Below are 14,710 nucleotides of genomic sequence, written 5' to 3'. Positions count from 1 at the left end.
TCTCTTGATGTTGCTAACAGGCAAACAATGCAGCTTACAGAACATATAATGGAAATATGTCATGTCAAATGTAAGCCAGGCAGCAATAATGCATGAATGGGTTGCATGTTAGACGCTTCCCTTAGAAGGGGGGGGGAAACAATAAAACAGGCCGAAGGAAATGTAGATGACAATTAAAAGTTAACGGCACTATTACAGACTCAGCTGCTGCGGGAGAAAGCGATCCCCCAGAGCCGCTGCCATTAAACTGCAGAGTACCATTTTGTTAAATGAAGCAATGACTTTTTTGCTCATTACAACGTGTTCCTTCAAATCCCACGAGTAAAGCCTCTCACTAATGTGAGAGGATCAATCTAAAGCACACGCCATGGGAAGAAAAGCAAAAAACTGAAAAAGCAATCAATAATAAAAATATTGTCTTTCAAGTGAAAGCGTCTGAGAAAACTTTTCCACCCATCATTATTGGAAACATTTGTTCAATTCTTCTCCCTCTGGGTCAAAATGCCACGGGGTTTCCAGCCATGCCATCTCGCTCCAACAAGGAAAGCTGTACCAGCAGATATCATTTATAGATACCACAGTCGCTTCCTGAATAAGGTAAACTATTTCATCAACACCAAGCTATCAGTTACTGTCAGGGTGGGACTTTATCTGGGAAGCTCATTAAGGTCAAAAGATGCACACTTCTTATTGCTGAAGCTCTCCTCTTATCAGCTGGGATCATGGCCACAATCAAGCTCCACCCATCCTGGAAGTTGTAATGAAGAAGGTGGATTGATGATTGTCACATTGTTCAAAATCCAAGCGTGTCTGCTGTCTCTTCTTTGTTTCCTCTTGCGAATCTCACACTTGTCCACTCCTATTTTGCAGTAACAGTAACAGTCTGTTGTGCTGCCAACTTCCAAGAGGTAGGTTTAAACGTTGGGCTGATGAAGGAAAAGGCAGAGCAAAGGTCAGGTAGATGACGGTTTCCAAGAAGTTGCCTGAATGTGGAGTATGTCTTTGTAGATTTACACTCACTGACTCTTTAGGGAGTATAGTTCGCACATTAGATTCAAATGTGACTGAATAGCTTGCATAGCTCAACCGTTACTGTGGATATTTGCTGCCTCATATTTTCACACACTCATTCTTCACTCAGTGCAGATACAAGCAGATCTCCCGAAGGTGTGGGATGAGTTTGTGAAATTCCTGCAGGGAGTTACATAATGACACAAATCCTTCCTTGTGAGAGTGTGACCTCTGGGACCCCATAGTGAAAGACCCGCTCACTGGTAGCAAGCTGTCTCTTAGTGTTAAGTTATGAGACGTAAAAATGAAATCAGAACATGCAAATACAATTCATGTGGTACATTATTTATTGACAAAGTTACACAATCTACATTCTCTATCTTTGCCTAGGTCTCTACAGAAAAACAAAACAAAACAAAATATACATTCAGAAACAAGAGCGTTTAAAAAATTAATTTAGTAAAACATTTATTCGTATTTGTGAACACTAGTACAGTAAAAATCCCATACAGTATCAAACATCTATATGAAAACCATCTATTCAAAAACTGTTTTAGTGCAAAGGATTTTACAATATAAAAATACTGTCTTGTAATCTTTATTTGTGATATGAAAAATAGAGGGACGTGGGATCTGTGTGAGGTGTGAAGGTTAGAGGTGTGTGTCGGCGATGGGGATACGCCGAAGCTCAACTATCTGGGAGTTGGTTACGCTCCCTCCGTCGTGGCTTCCTGGTATGGACTCGTTATCGCTGACATTAAGGCCGGTCCCTAAAAAGAAACAAAAAAACATTGCATTTTTATCAAAAATATGATACGTTGTATTTTTTTATACATTCTATTCTGCAGTATATTCACGTGCATTTTTCTTCTTATAGCACTTAGTAAGTTGGACCACCTAATACCCACTATAATCGGTCCTTATAGAGCAAATGATCTATTTTGCTCTATTATGAAATCATCCCTGCATGTCATGAACTCTGGGATATCAAGTCTGATCAGTCATGGTAATGAGACGTGAAGGGAACAGGCTAACATGCTTGGACTGGAGGCAGGTAGAGAAACAAAATAATTCATTATATGTTAATGGGTAAACCACGTAACTGCATGTTGGTAAAACATAATCAAAAATATGTTAAACACATGCTTTTTAAAAATGCAAAACTGGACTTGTTTTTTATAAACGCTTGGGCTGCTACAGATTTTATCTGAATAAAAACATCATCAGACTTGTTCTTTTGTGCTTTGGTGACTTCTGGATGCTTTCAGCTTGACATACTTGAGAAGAGTTGGATAATGAGCGCCAACGTTGCTGGATTTGCACTGAAACTCACCCAGCGATGATTGCAAAATAAGATCCTTCAAACCTCCATCCTATGCCGTGTTAATGATCAGCTCTAAGTTGTACAAAACAGCACCGGGCGCAGGTGCCGAGATAAGAGCGTGCACCTCGATATGTGCTTAATGGTTCACGATCAAACAAAGTGCGAAGACCCAGATTACTGCAATACTTGCTGACCCCTGTCAGCTGGAACCCTATTATGTAATTATAATAGGAAAATTATCTTTACTGCTGACTGAGTGCTTGAGATTAGCCCAGGTTATAAGTTCAGCACGGCTGGTACGAGCAAAGAGAAGGTCAGGGGAAGTATGAAATGAAAGAGTGTCCTTTGTGACTGGTGGAGCAAAAAATGATAATTTAATGACAGAGTTGAGATGTAAACAGATAACATCAGCGCAGTATCGAGTTTCACGAAAACATCTTTTAACAGAAGTTTCAGATTTACGCTTCATTTTGCACACAGCAAAGATCAACTACAGGAACTTTTATTTACCTTTATTTTCTTGAGGCCATGCCAAAGATCTGGATAGAGCCAAACACTTTGACTTAATTAAACCTTGCAAACTTCCCTCCTTACCACGCTGAATAATATGAGAGATTACTTCATAGCGCTGAGTTTGCTGTGGGGACCAATAAATTCCCTGGCATGTCTCTTGCATCCCGGAGGTTATTCAAAGTCAAACATCACAACAAATCAGGACAGCAGGTACTCTTCGAGAAACAGAGAGAGTGAAATGGAGAGTGACAGAGACACAGTGGCTCTGCTTCACCCTGTCACCACACAAACAATAAGAGGATAAGAACCTCTCTCTCTGTCTAAGTTTTTAACTTTCACATAAATGCATCTATCAACATGCCTGCTGTTAATTTGACTCTCCACAGCTACAAGTTTTGCTTTTAAGGGGTTTCTTCAGTATAGTGGAGCCTGGTGTGGTTTTCGAGACTGAAAAGTCAGGTATTGTATGACCCAAACAGAACAAGCTTTCTCACAAAGTCAGATAAAGCTGCAGGACTGTAGCTTGCAATGCCGTGAAAGCTGCCAAAAGCCTGGCTTGTTGAAGAACTGTTAATGATTACTGTACTTCCTCTGAAAACTATTTCTCTTTCCCTGAACCCCAAGAGATTACCTGTGAAATTCAGTGTGACCTGCCACAGTCCCATTAACTTTGGAGTCTTATCAGGTTGGTCTATCTCGACTATGTATTTCTTATCCCTTCCAGAGTAATCGCAATTTTAGAGGACCAGCCACTTATTCTTTCCATGACGTGACACCAAAGCTGTGAGAGATATTCTTGCTGCTGCAATAGTTAGCTGCTCATCAAGAGTCCTCGTTATAGGTTGGGAATAACAATGACTGACGATGAGCTGAAACAGTAGGTTTTTTACCCGTTAAATGGGTAACATTAACCTAGTTTGCTGACATATTGGCATCCCATTTTGTAATGTCTTTTATATTACTGAGATTTAACACTAGCGGCTGACTGCATGATGTACAGGTAAGACTTACAAAAGCATCTAATACAATATTAACTATACTCTTTTGTATGTTTCAGGCACGACTTTCAGACTGTCTGCAGTGGATGACCTTGATTTCAGACGTGTGGAAACGGCTCATTCGGACACTGTGAAGCAAAGTCTCAATGATTTGAATAGTGTCTGTGTGTTTACATGAGCTGGTTGTGTATTGATGAGCAGGCTAGGCCCTCGGTTCATTAAACATGGATGGCAATAGAGGAAAAATGACAGCTGAGAGACTTAAGGTCAACAAATGAATGACAAAGCAGAAGTGATACTGCTGGATTAATGGATGCATTAGGCACTGTTAGATGCTTTATGTATGTACAGGGTATAATAATCACAAACACATGCACACACATATATACACACAGACACTCAAACACACCACACACACTGTGGCATTTAATCACAGGCTGATTTTTATCATCTCTCGTTCTCTGTTATCGTTCAATCTAAATTTTAGGAAGTCATAACATCTTTTTCTGCTTTTAGGCTACGGTCACACTCGGGGAAAGAAATGATTGGCTACTGTTGCACAACCAAAATTACAGCGACTGTGTGCAATCAACTTCTGATCTCTATGCTTTTGAAATGGTTGCTTCAAAGATGTGGACCAGGTCTGAGTATGCTTGCAGTCAGACGCCATCTCCAAACGGACTTTGATGCATCAAGATGGTGATAAAACAGGGATATAATGGCAATAAGGTGGAGTCAGACTGCTATCAGTTTTAGACTAAACTGGGTCAAACTGGGTCAATCTGTTTTTGAAAAAAAAACAAACAAACATCAGAACATCAGAAATGCAATGCTGAACCAGGCCCAGAGCTGGACTTAGGCAGAATCTACGCATCAGGTGTGACTCTGTCAGCCACAGACTGGACCAAATGTAAACAGATGGTAATTTATAATTTATAAACTTATAAACACATAGATGTAAGCAACTGCAGGTTGGGGGTGCTGCATGCTTGGCCTCTGGCAAACCAGTTGCTAGAGCTACCTGCAAGCACTCCCGGACATCAAAAAACTGGATCCAATCACTTCCCAGCCATTAATTTTATCCTGGTCACACAGAGGCTGTTGTCCTGTTTTTACTGTCTGACTGAGACCTACCACACAACTGGTGAAATTGGATTTATTTCTCAAGCATACTGTGTTTGTCCTTTTATGTCAAAATATTTAGTGCAGCAAAAACACCCAAAGGAATATTCAGTATCAAATTGTGTTTCTGACACTTGCTTCCTGTGTAATCTGTTGAAAGGTATGTAGTATAGTTCTCCTCACCTGTTTTTAAGGCAAATATGAGGTCGTCAAACTCCTGTGAATCCTCATCTGCAGTGACCAGGTTGGTGTTGATGAAGCCTCCCTCGGTGGTGTACGTCTCCATCACAGGACTGGGCTTAAACACACTGCTGGGCTGAATGCTAGGCCGCAGTGACGTTCGCTCCCAGTCTGCTGAAACCTGATAGATAAATGTGTATTTAAATAGACAAGCCAAAAAATCACCAAATATAACATAGAGTCCAAATAAGTCGGGATGCTGTGAAAATGCAAATAAAAACAGAAAGAAATAATTAGAAATTCTCAGAAATGGATATTTTATTCTTACTAAACATATTAAATGTTTAAACTGAGAAACTGTACAATTGGGTGATTTTTGAACACACACATAAAAACAACAACCTAACTGAGGAGACCAGTAGCTGGACCTTTGAGAGAGGAGTGTTGTCCCACTCTTGCTGCTCAACAGTCCTGGATCTATTTTGTCACAGTTTTCCTTTTATTGATGCTTTAAATGTTTTCAGCTGGTGAAAGGTTTGGACTGCAGGCAGGCAAGTTCAGCACCTGCACTCTTCTACTATGAAGCCACGTTGTAATACAGTGCACACACTAATACAGTGTACTACAATGCAGTTTAGCATTGTCTTGGTGAAATAGGGCTAACGTGAACATCTGGATGGAAGCATTAAAACCTGTATATACCTTTCAGCATTGTTGGTGCTTTTCTAGATACAAATGCCAAATCCATAGGCAATGCTGCATCCCAATACCATCAGAGAAGCAGAGTTTCCAGTGGGTGTTGACAAAAAGCCGGATGGTTCCTCTCCTCTTTAGTCTGGAGGATGCAGTGTCCGTGTTTTCCCAAAAGAATTTCCATTCGTCCAACCATTTGTTTTCCATGTTGCCTCAGTCCATTTTAAATGAGTTTTAGCCCAGACAAGAGGACACCATTTCTAGATCATGCTCACATATTCTTCTTTATGATAGAGTTTTAACCTGCATTTGTGAATGGCACAGTGAACTGTGTTCACAGAAAATGATTAGTGGAACCGTTCCTGAGCCCAGGGCAGGGATTGCAGGGATTTCCATGACAGAATAAAACCTTTTTTTTTAATGAAGTGTTGCCCGAGGGCCCAAAAATCACAGAAATCCAGTATTGATTTTTGGCCTTTTCTCTCATGGACAGAAATCCCTCCAGATTGATGATGAGACATCAACATCTTTTTCAGCAATTACCTGCAATACCTTAACCCTCTCGAGGCAGGCGTTGCAAATTTTCAAAAGTTAAAAACTAACAACCTGATTACCCCACATACATATTTTATGAGCTTTTTTTACTCAGAAGTACCACTGCAGGACTTGGTTGTGCATTAGCAACTAAAACTTAATTTGAGCCTGAGAGGGTTAAACAGCTTTTTTTTTGCAGATTGGTGAACATCTGCCCGTCTTTAATTCTGAGAAACTCTGCCTCTCTAAGATGCTCCTTTTATACCCAGTCATTTCACAGACCTGTGGTCAGTTAACCTTATTAGCTGCAAATTGTTCCTCCAGGTGTTTCTGTTTAGTACCACTTACATTTCCAGGTTTTTGTAGCGCCTATCTCATCTTTGAAGATATATTCCTGCAATCAAAGTCAAGTCGAGCTAATATTATGCCTAAAATGATACATTTTCTCAGTTTTCTAAGTTTGATATGGTTTCCGTAGTGTTTTGTGAATAAAATATGGGTTTATGAAAGTTTATGAGAAAAGCAAAAGTAAAAAAAACATGAATCTTTAATGTAACAAACACACAAAAAAACCCCCAAAACCAGGATAAACTGAGGTCAAACATATACTCGCATATGCAAACAGTAATCATGACTGTGATGAATTTGGGTTATGTAGAGTGCATGGTGTCAAAGCACCCCAAAGAATTAAAGTCATCCCACAGGGTCAGAGTGGGTGCAAGGGGTGAAAGTGAGGTCAGTGTAGAGTTTCTTACTGAATCATACTAACGGCTATACAAATGGCATCTTGTCTGTGTATATAGAGGGTTTTTTCAAGATGAATGTCCGTGCATTAACACAACAAATCACAGAAGTTACTAGAAAGAACAAAAGAAATGCAAAAGAGAGGAACCAGAAGATATCTCTTTTATTTTGACCTCAAGAACCAGATTATTCCATTATCTCATCGTGTTTTCTGTTGTATTAATTCATTATGAATGTCTCATCTGTTCATGGACGTGCATAAACGTGGGTACGTGTTGTACAAGCTTCTCAGGCTTGCTGTTACCAGTACAGAGTGTACGGGTGAGGTGAATTAAGCACCACCAGGCACTTCAAATCTGTCACATCCACTTTGGAGGGCTGTAGTGATTAGATGAGGCCAATATGCTAGTCACCACCTGCAATATGTGTTCTTATACTTGTTACCTACTTTTTTTCCTTTTCTAATTTCCTTTCAAGCGGTCCATTTCTCTCAGACACACACACACACAAAATCCAGAATCTACCCCTAGTGCTGCTTTTCTCAGGGGTCTCTAACTGCACCTTTCTTTCTTGGGCTGTAACCAAATCTTTAAGAGGCGAGAGTGTGCTCTCATGAATAAAACAAGATTACCGGATTCCTACGTGTGGAGAGAGAGATCGAGAGAGAGAAAGGGAGGGTGGATTTCCCAGGGGAAAAGAAGCCCCCCCCCCCACAACACCGACCCGCCACCCTTGTTTTTTTTTTCTCTGTCCTTCCTTCACACCAGCTCAGTCCTTATAGGGTATTCTCCAGAGTACGACTGGCAGAATTAGTGTAGCAGTGTGTTTGCGTAAAGCATGTTCCCTTTCAGTCGATTCACTCGGTACAACACATAAGTATGGGATATCACGCCCTCGCGTGTCCTGGCTGAAGAAACCTTTATTCACGCCTTTACGGCAGATGACGTGTGATGACACGCGCAAGGCCCCGCCCGCACATATAGCCGCTGCCATCACCGTCATCCCTCAGTTCTTACGCTCTTCACCTCGCTGAGAACACCTCTGCTGAGTTGGGCTAGCTAGCTACTGCTAGTTAGCTCCGTTGTCTGCCAACTTGAACCTAGCTTAACTGCCCCTGTTGGTGTTAGCCTCCACCGCCCAGCTGGTGCGTAGGCTGCCCGCGGAGCGCTATTTTCAAGTTTTTCTTGTGCAGCGTTTCGCTTTGCGTTTTGGGAATGGACTCCAAACCGAAGCGAGCAAAGCAGAAATCTTCTGTTCGCCCCTGTCCTCAGGGATGTGGTTTCTCTTTGCACGACAGCGACCAGCACGATGCCTGCCCTGTCTGCCTGGGGATCGTCCACGCTAGGAGAGCGTTGACGGAGCCCGAAGCTTGTGCGTTTTGTCGCCAGCTCCGACGCTCGACCCTGGAAAGACGGGTGACGTTTGTGGAAAGAGTGCTGGGACGCTCGGCTGTCGCACGGCATGACCCTCTTCTTTCCGAGTCTGGAGCCCCGGCTTCGTCCGAGTCCGAAGACGAAAATTTTCAGGTCGATGTCCCCGCGATTAGCTGGGCTGACCACATGGAATACGTTGACGGGTTAGCCGATGACGGACCGGAACCATGCAGGAGCGCTGACGGGCTTCAGCCTGGGTTGAAGCCCGCCAGCGCTCCCCAGGAAGACGATGACGTGCTGGACATCGGCCTGGACATCCATGGTTTGTCGGAGGATGAGCAGGAGAGCTCATTGTCGACCCAATATGCCGCCGCTGCTGCGCCGGTCGGCCACGATGACACCTCTCTTTTCTCCCTGTTTCGCCGTGCCGCTGAGAAGCTGCAGGTGGACTGGCCCTCTCCTCCACCAGCTCGGAAGCCGTCGCGGTTTGCGGGTTTTTTCCTTCCACCGGAGCCCGCAACGGCCAAAAACTGCCTCCCCATGTTCCCAGACTTTCTCTGCGAGCTAACAGCGTCATGGGACAAACCTCTGTCTACCCGCGTCACTGTGCCCGGCTATGGACAGTACATGGAATTGGACGGCGCCGAGGGAGCTGGTTTAGCTAACCCACCCCCTATGGAGCCGTCTCTGGCTGCTTATCTGGCCCCGTCCCATAACCATGGTGTCGGTGGCCCCGCAACTCTGCCGTCCAAGCACTGCAGATTCTCGGCCTCGCAGCTGGAGAAGATTTATCGGGCTCAGGCCGGCACCGCTCGAGCCATGAGCTCCGTCACCATGCTCCAGACGTACCAAGCAATGTGCCTGGCGGAGCTTGGATCGCTGGTTCCGGAGGACAGCCCGCTGTCACTTCTTCTTAACGAGGTTAGAGTCACCACGGATTACATCCTCCGTGCGTCTTGCTGTGCAGCGCTCTCCCTGGGCAGAGGGATGGCTTCGACAGTGGTGGCGCAGAGGCACCTGTGGCTGACCCTCTCCGACGTCCCTGATAGAGACAGAGCTGTGTATCTGGACGCACCAGTGTCTGCGGCTGGGTTATTCGGACATTCACTTGAAGCCATTCAGGCTAGATTCGATCTGAGGAAGAAGCAGACGGAAGCTCTGCGCGACATCATCCCCAGACGCCAGCCCCAGCCCAAGCCCACTGCTAGCTCTCACAGGCCCGCCGCTCCTCTGACAGCTGGCAAGAGACCGGCGCCCACTGCTGGAGTGGGAGGGCCGCCGGCGAGAGCACGTACTCCGGCCCGAGCTCCACGCCAGTCGGCCTGGGGCAAAGGCCCTCCCCCGGGCCCCCGACGGGACCCGACGCCCAGGAGGAAGAAGCCTCAGCCCTCCTAGCTGTGATTGCGAGTGGGGAAGGGATCCGGCAGCAGGGAGACGCTGCTCTTACCCCTCTGTTGCCGCACAAGAGGTGCCGCTTAAGTTCTGTTCAGGTTGTCAGCCCCAGAAGGCGCTGCACTTCCCTATCGCGGTCTCCCAAGCACATAACCCCTGCACACGGTTCAGATGTGTTGAATGTTCAAGCGACCACATCGAGTGTTCCCGCTGTTTTTCATTGTTATGCCCCGGAAAAGGTGCACCCAACAAAATGTATAAATGTACATGTTCCCATGTTGCAATCAATAAAGAGTGTGGTTTACTCTCAAACAATCTCAAATGCTCAACCTGCAGGCGAAATGAGCCAGGTCAGGCAGGGGATGCAGTCCCCTGCAGACACACTGGGGGGCGACGGCGCCCCGCCGTCAGTGCTGCAGGCCAGCCGGCTGGCTGCTCACTTCCCTCAGTGGCGCGCTTGCGCCCCCTCTCCGTGGGTGCTGCAGACCGTTGCCATGGGTTACCGGTTGCAGTTCCGGGTCAAGCCGCCTCGTTTCCAAAAAGTCGTGAACACGATTGTCAACCCCGAGGCAGCCTTGGTACTCAGAGAGGAAATACAGGCGCTATTACAGAAGAGAGCAATACGGGTGGTCCCCGCTTCGGAGACGGACAAAGGTTGGTACAGCCGTTATTTTGTCATTCCGAAGAAAGGGGGAGGGCTTCGTCCCATCCTCGACCTGCGAGTCTTGAACACGTACCTGCGAACGTACAGGTTCAAGATGCTAACACTCAGACAGCTCCTGAGTGCAGTCGGCCCGGGAGATTGGTTTGCGACAATCGATCTAACAGATGCTTATTTTCATGTCGCTATACACCCGAAACACAGGCAGTTTCTGAGGTTTGCATTCGAGGGCGTAGCCTACGAATACCTAGTGCTGCCGTTCGGGCTGTCGCTCGCTCCCCGCACCTTTACGAAATGTGCCGAGGCAGCGCTAGCGCCCCTCAGGAAGAGGGGCATCCGCATCTTGGCCTACCTGGACGACTGGGCTCTCGTGGCTTGCTCCAGAGAACAGGCGGAGACGCAGCTGTCGCGGGTTCTGTCACACATTCAGACACTGGGGTTCTCTGTGAACTTTCAGAAGAGCTCGCTAATCCCAGGTCAACAGATCGCTTTTCTCGGTCTGGAAATATGCTCTCTTTCCAGCCGCGCACGGTTGTCAGAGCACAGAGTGGCCGCGTTTCATCGCTGCCTCGCTCAATTTCAGCTGGGACGCAGACTGCGTTTCCAGACGATATTGCGCTTGTTGGGCATGATGGCATCTATGATCGCCGTAGTGCCGCTTGGGCTGTTGAAAATGAGAGCGTTTCAACGCTGGACTCTCTCTCACCGTTTGTGTGCTTCGCGTCACCTCCGGAGGAGGCTGCCGGTAACTGCGTCTTGCATGCTAGCTCTCCGTCCTTGGAGGGAGCCCGGGCTACTGCACCAGGGCTCTCGGATTGGGAGGGTGTTGTTTCGCAAGGTGGTGTCCACAGATGCTTCCCTAAGTGGGTGGGGAGCGCTGTGCGAGGGTGCGTCAGTGAGAGGGATCTGGTCCGCGGCTCAGCGCCAGCTGCACATCAACCACTTAGAGCTGTTAGCAGTGTTCTTAGCTCTAAAGCGTTTCCGTCCAGTCCTGCAGGGCCAGCATGTCTTAGTCAGGACGGACAATTCAACAGTGGTGTCTTATATAAACAGGCAGGGAGGAACACGCTCTCTTCCCCTGTTGCAGCTGTCTCGCTCTCTGCTGTTATGGTGCAGTGTTCATTTTCTGACTCTAAGAGCCACCCATGTCCCGGGCCACCTGAACCTGGGGCCGGACCTTCTCTCCAGGGGGGGTCCTCTGGTGAGAGAATGGAGGTTACACCCTTCAATAGTGGCTCAGATTTGGGATCTATGTGGCGAGGCGCAAATAGATCTTTTTGCTTCCAGGGTGAATGCTCACTGCCCCCGGTACTTCTCCATAATCGACCACGATGCACCCTTGGGCTTGGACGCGCTAGCGCACCAATGGCCAGACGTGCTCCTGTATGCATTTCCCCCAGTGGAAATGATATCTCCAATTCTGGAGAGGGTGCGTCGGCATTCCCTCTCTCTGATCCTGGTGGCCCCTTGGTGGCCCGCGAAGTCATGGTATGCAGAAATAATCAGCCTGCTTGCAGCAAGTCCTTGGCAGCTTCCTCTCCGCAGGGATCTCCTCTCTCAGGCGGGGGGGGAAGTGTTTCATCCGCGCCCGGATCTGTGGCACCTTCATGCTTACCTGCTGAGAGGTTAAACTTGGTTGCTAAGGGTCTGCCACCTAGTGTGGTAGCGACGATTCAGAGCGCCAGGGCCTCGTCTACTAGAGGCTTGTACGCTTACAAATGGCGAGCCTTCGAGCGATGGTGCCAGGACCGCCACACTCTCCCATTTCAGTGCTCTATTGTGGATGTTTTGACATTCCTGCAGGAGCTGTTGGATAAAGGCCTTTCGTTTTCGACGATCAAGGTTTATTTAGCGGCTATATCGGCTTGTCATATCGGTTTTGACGGGGTGACACCAGGTGCGCATCCCCTCGCCGTGCGTTTTCTGAAAGGGGTTCGCCGGCTGAGGCCCGTGCTTAAGTCCAGTGTCCCTGCTTGGGACTTGTCTTTGGTGCTGGAGGCCCTTTGTGGCCCTCCGTTTGAACCCGTTGAGTCGGTAGATATGAAACTTCTTTCGTATAAGACCGCATTACTTCTCGCTTTGGCCTCGGCGAAGCGAGTGGGGGACCTTCATGCGCTGTCTGTGCATCCTGCCTGCACACAGTTTTCTCCTGATGGCCGCAAGGTCGTATTGCGTCCGAATGCCGCCTATCTTCCCAAGGTCATGCCTGCATCTTATAGTTCAATGGAGTTTGAGTTGCTGAGCTTTTGCTCCCCTCCTTTTGAATCTGAGGAGCAGAGGAGGGTGCATTCTCTTTGTCCGGTGCGTGCGCTACGCACCTACATTGAGCGCACTCGGGATGTGCGTTTGTGTGACCAGTTGTTTGTCTGCTTCGCTAATCCGAATAGAGGTAGAGCTCTGTCCAGACAGAGGCTGTCCCACTGGATTGTAGAAGCTATCTCGCTGGCATACAGCACCGGAGGTTTTGCGTTGCCCCACGGGGTGGGAGCTCATTCCACCAGGGGGATGGCGACCTCATGGGCTCTTTTTAGAGGGGTGCCTGTGGCTGATATTTGTGCAGCGGCTAATTGGGCGTCGCCGCACACTTTTGTGCGGTTTTATCGGTTGGACGTTACAGCCCCTTCGGTGGCTCATGCTGTCCTTTCTGCTGGGTCTACCACTCACTGAGGATGTGGTGGTCCCGTTCCGGTTCGGTGGCTGCTCTGCGGGGCGTGTATATAGGTCCCATACTTATGTGTTGTACCGAGTGAATCGACTGAAAGGGAACGAATAGTTATGTCTATAACTTCTGTTCCCTGAAGGAGAGGAACGAGGTACAACACAGGGTGGCCCCACTGAGCAGTTGGCTCGGTGAAGAGCGGCTATCGAACTGAGGGATGACGGTGATGGCAGCGGCTATATGTGCGGGCGGGGCCTTGCGCGTGTCATCACACGTCATCTGCCGTAAAGGCGTGAATAAAGGTTTCTTCAGCCAGGACACGCGAGGGCGTGATATCCCATACTTATGTGTTGTACCTCGTTCCTCTCCTTCAGGGAACAGAAGTTATAGACATAACTATTCGTTTTCTGTGCTTGCAAGCAATGCGCAAGTCTAACAGAAGGGTCACAAAACCACAAAACAAGTTGATGGGGCTGTTAGCAGGAGAATCAGTCTGAAAAATCTAAGTGAATCAGTATGAATGTGCTAGAAATGTAAACTAGACAACGGCGAACGTGCAAACGAGCCGTGGGAAACAGAGTTAAAGAAGAATAAGCAGAAATAAGTTTAGTCTTAAAAACTAAATTTCACAGTAGTTTGACACAGAAATTCCTCAAAACAAATGATTACTCTATCATGTAATCCATGGTTGTCACTATGGTTTCTTCTCGTCATCACCACATCTGCCATTCAAATGCAAGATTTCTACACATTTCTAACAAACTCAACCACAAACTGTAATGGATGTGTGGTCAGAATGGGAGTTAAAGTCATCATCAGACCTCAACAGTCTGGATGGGGAACAAAATCTTTTCTTTTCATGCCTGAAATGAGGATTTCTTAATCAGTAAGTCAAATACAAATGTGAAAAGTCCAGGCATCAGAGATTAGGCAACACATGCACGATAACTGCTGTAAATCTGTGTAACCAACTATTCCCATATGTCAGCCTTTGATTGCATAAGCGTGTCAATGTGATGACAATGTAAGCTCTGTATGTGTACCTCTTCCATGGCACTGATGAGATTTTGAGTTGATTTGCTGATGTCGCCTCCCACAGGGGTGGGTCCCATTCCCTGGTACATAGAATCCGGCCTATCCTGTCCACTCATCTCAACTGTGTAACTTGCTTTAGTTGGCCAACACAGCTGGTTGTGCATGATGAAGTACACAGCAAACACATACAAGCCCTGTAGAGAAAGCAGTGGGGAGAAAAATTCAACATTAGGAATAAGTTATGGCTCTGCTCTTCAGTATGATTAATCTGAAATCTGTAATACTGCCGGCTCAATCAATCTGCAGTGGCAGGCTTGGAGGGTAAAAGAACCAAACGATCCAAAAAAGTGCGTCACAAATTCATTAGACCACCTATCATAAAAGCAAAAAGACATAAATATTTTAGAAATCTGTCAAAAGATAAAAAATTATATAGCTATTCCTTAAACCCATTTTCTAAGAACACTTACA

At 46.6% G+C, this 14,710-nt stretch overlaps 1 protein-coding gene across 1 annotated transcript in view; it reads right to left on the bottom strand.

Annotated features, from left to right (window-relative positions):
• Nucleotides 1-1,335: 1,335 nt before the first annotated feature.
• Nucleotides 1,336-14,710, bottom strand: part of adgrv1 (adhesion G protein-coupled receptor V1) — a 137,144-nt gene continuing 123,769 nt past the window's right edge. Inside the window, exons 94-96 of the mRNA XM_076890783.1 lie at nucleotides 14,248-14,433; nucleotides 5,152-5,329; nucleotides 1,336-1,781 (exon numbers count right to left, since the gene is read on the bottom strand). Of these exons, the coding sequence (XP_076746898.1) occupies nucleotides 1,663-1,781; nucleotides 5,152-5,329; nucleotides 14,248-14,433 (483 nt within the window). The 3' untranslated portion in view covers nucleotides 1,336-1,662. The remainder of the gene's footprint in view (nucleotides 1,782-5,151; nucleotides 5,330-14,247; nucleotides 14,434-14,710) is intronic.

Source organism: Maylandia zebra, linkage group LG12 (genome assembly GCF_041146795.1).
Source record: "Maylandia zebra isolate NMK-2024a linkage group LG12, Mzebra_GT3a, whole genome shotgun sequence".
Taxonomy (NCBI): Eukaryota; Metazoa; Chordata; class Actinopteri; order Cichliformes; family Cichlidae; genus Maylandia; species Maylandia zebra.
Note: the sequence above shows the minus strand (reverse complement) of the source record. Positions and strands in the feature narration are given on the sequence as shown.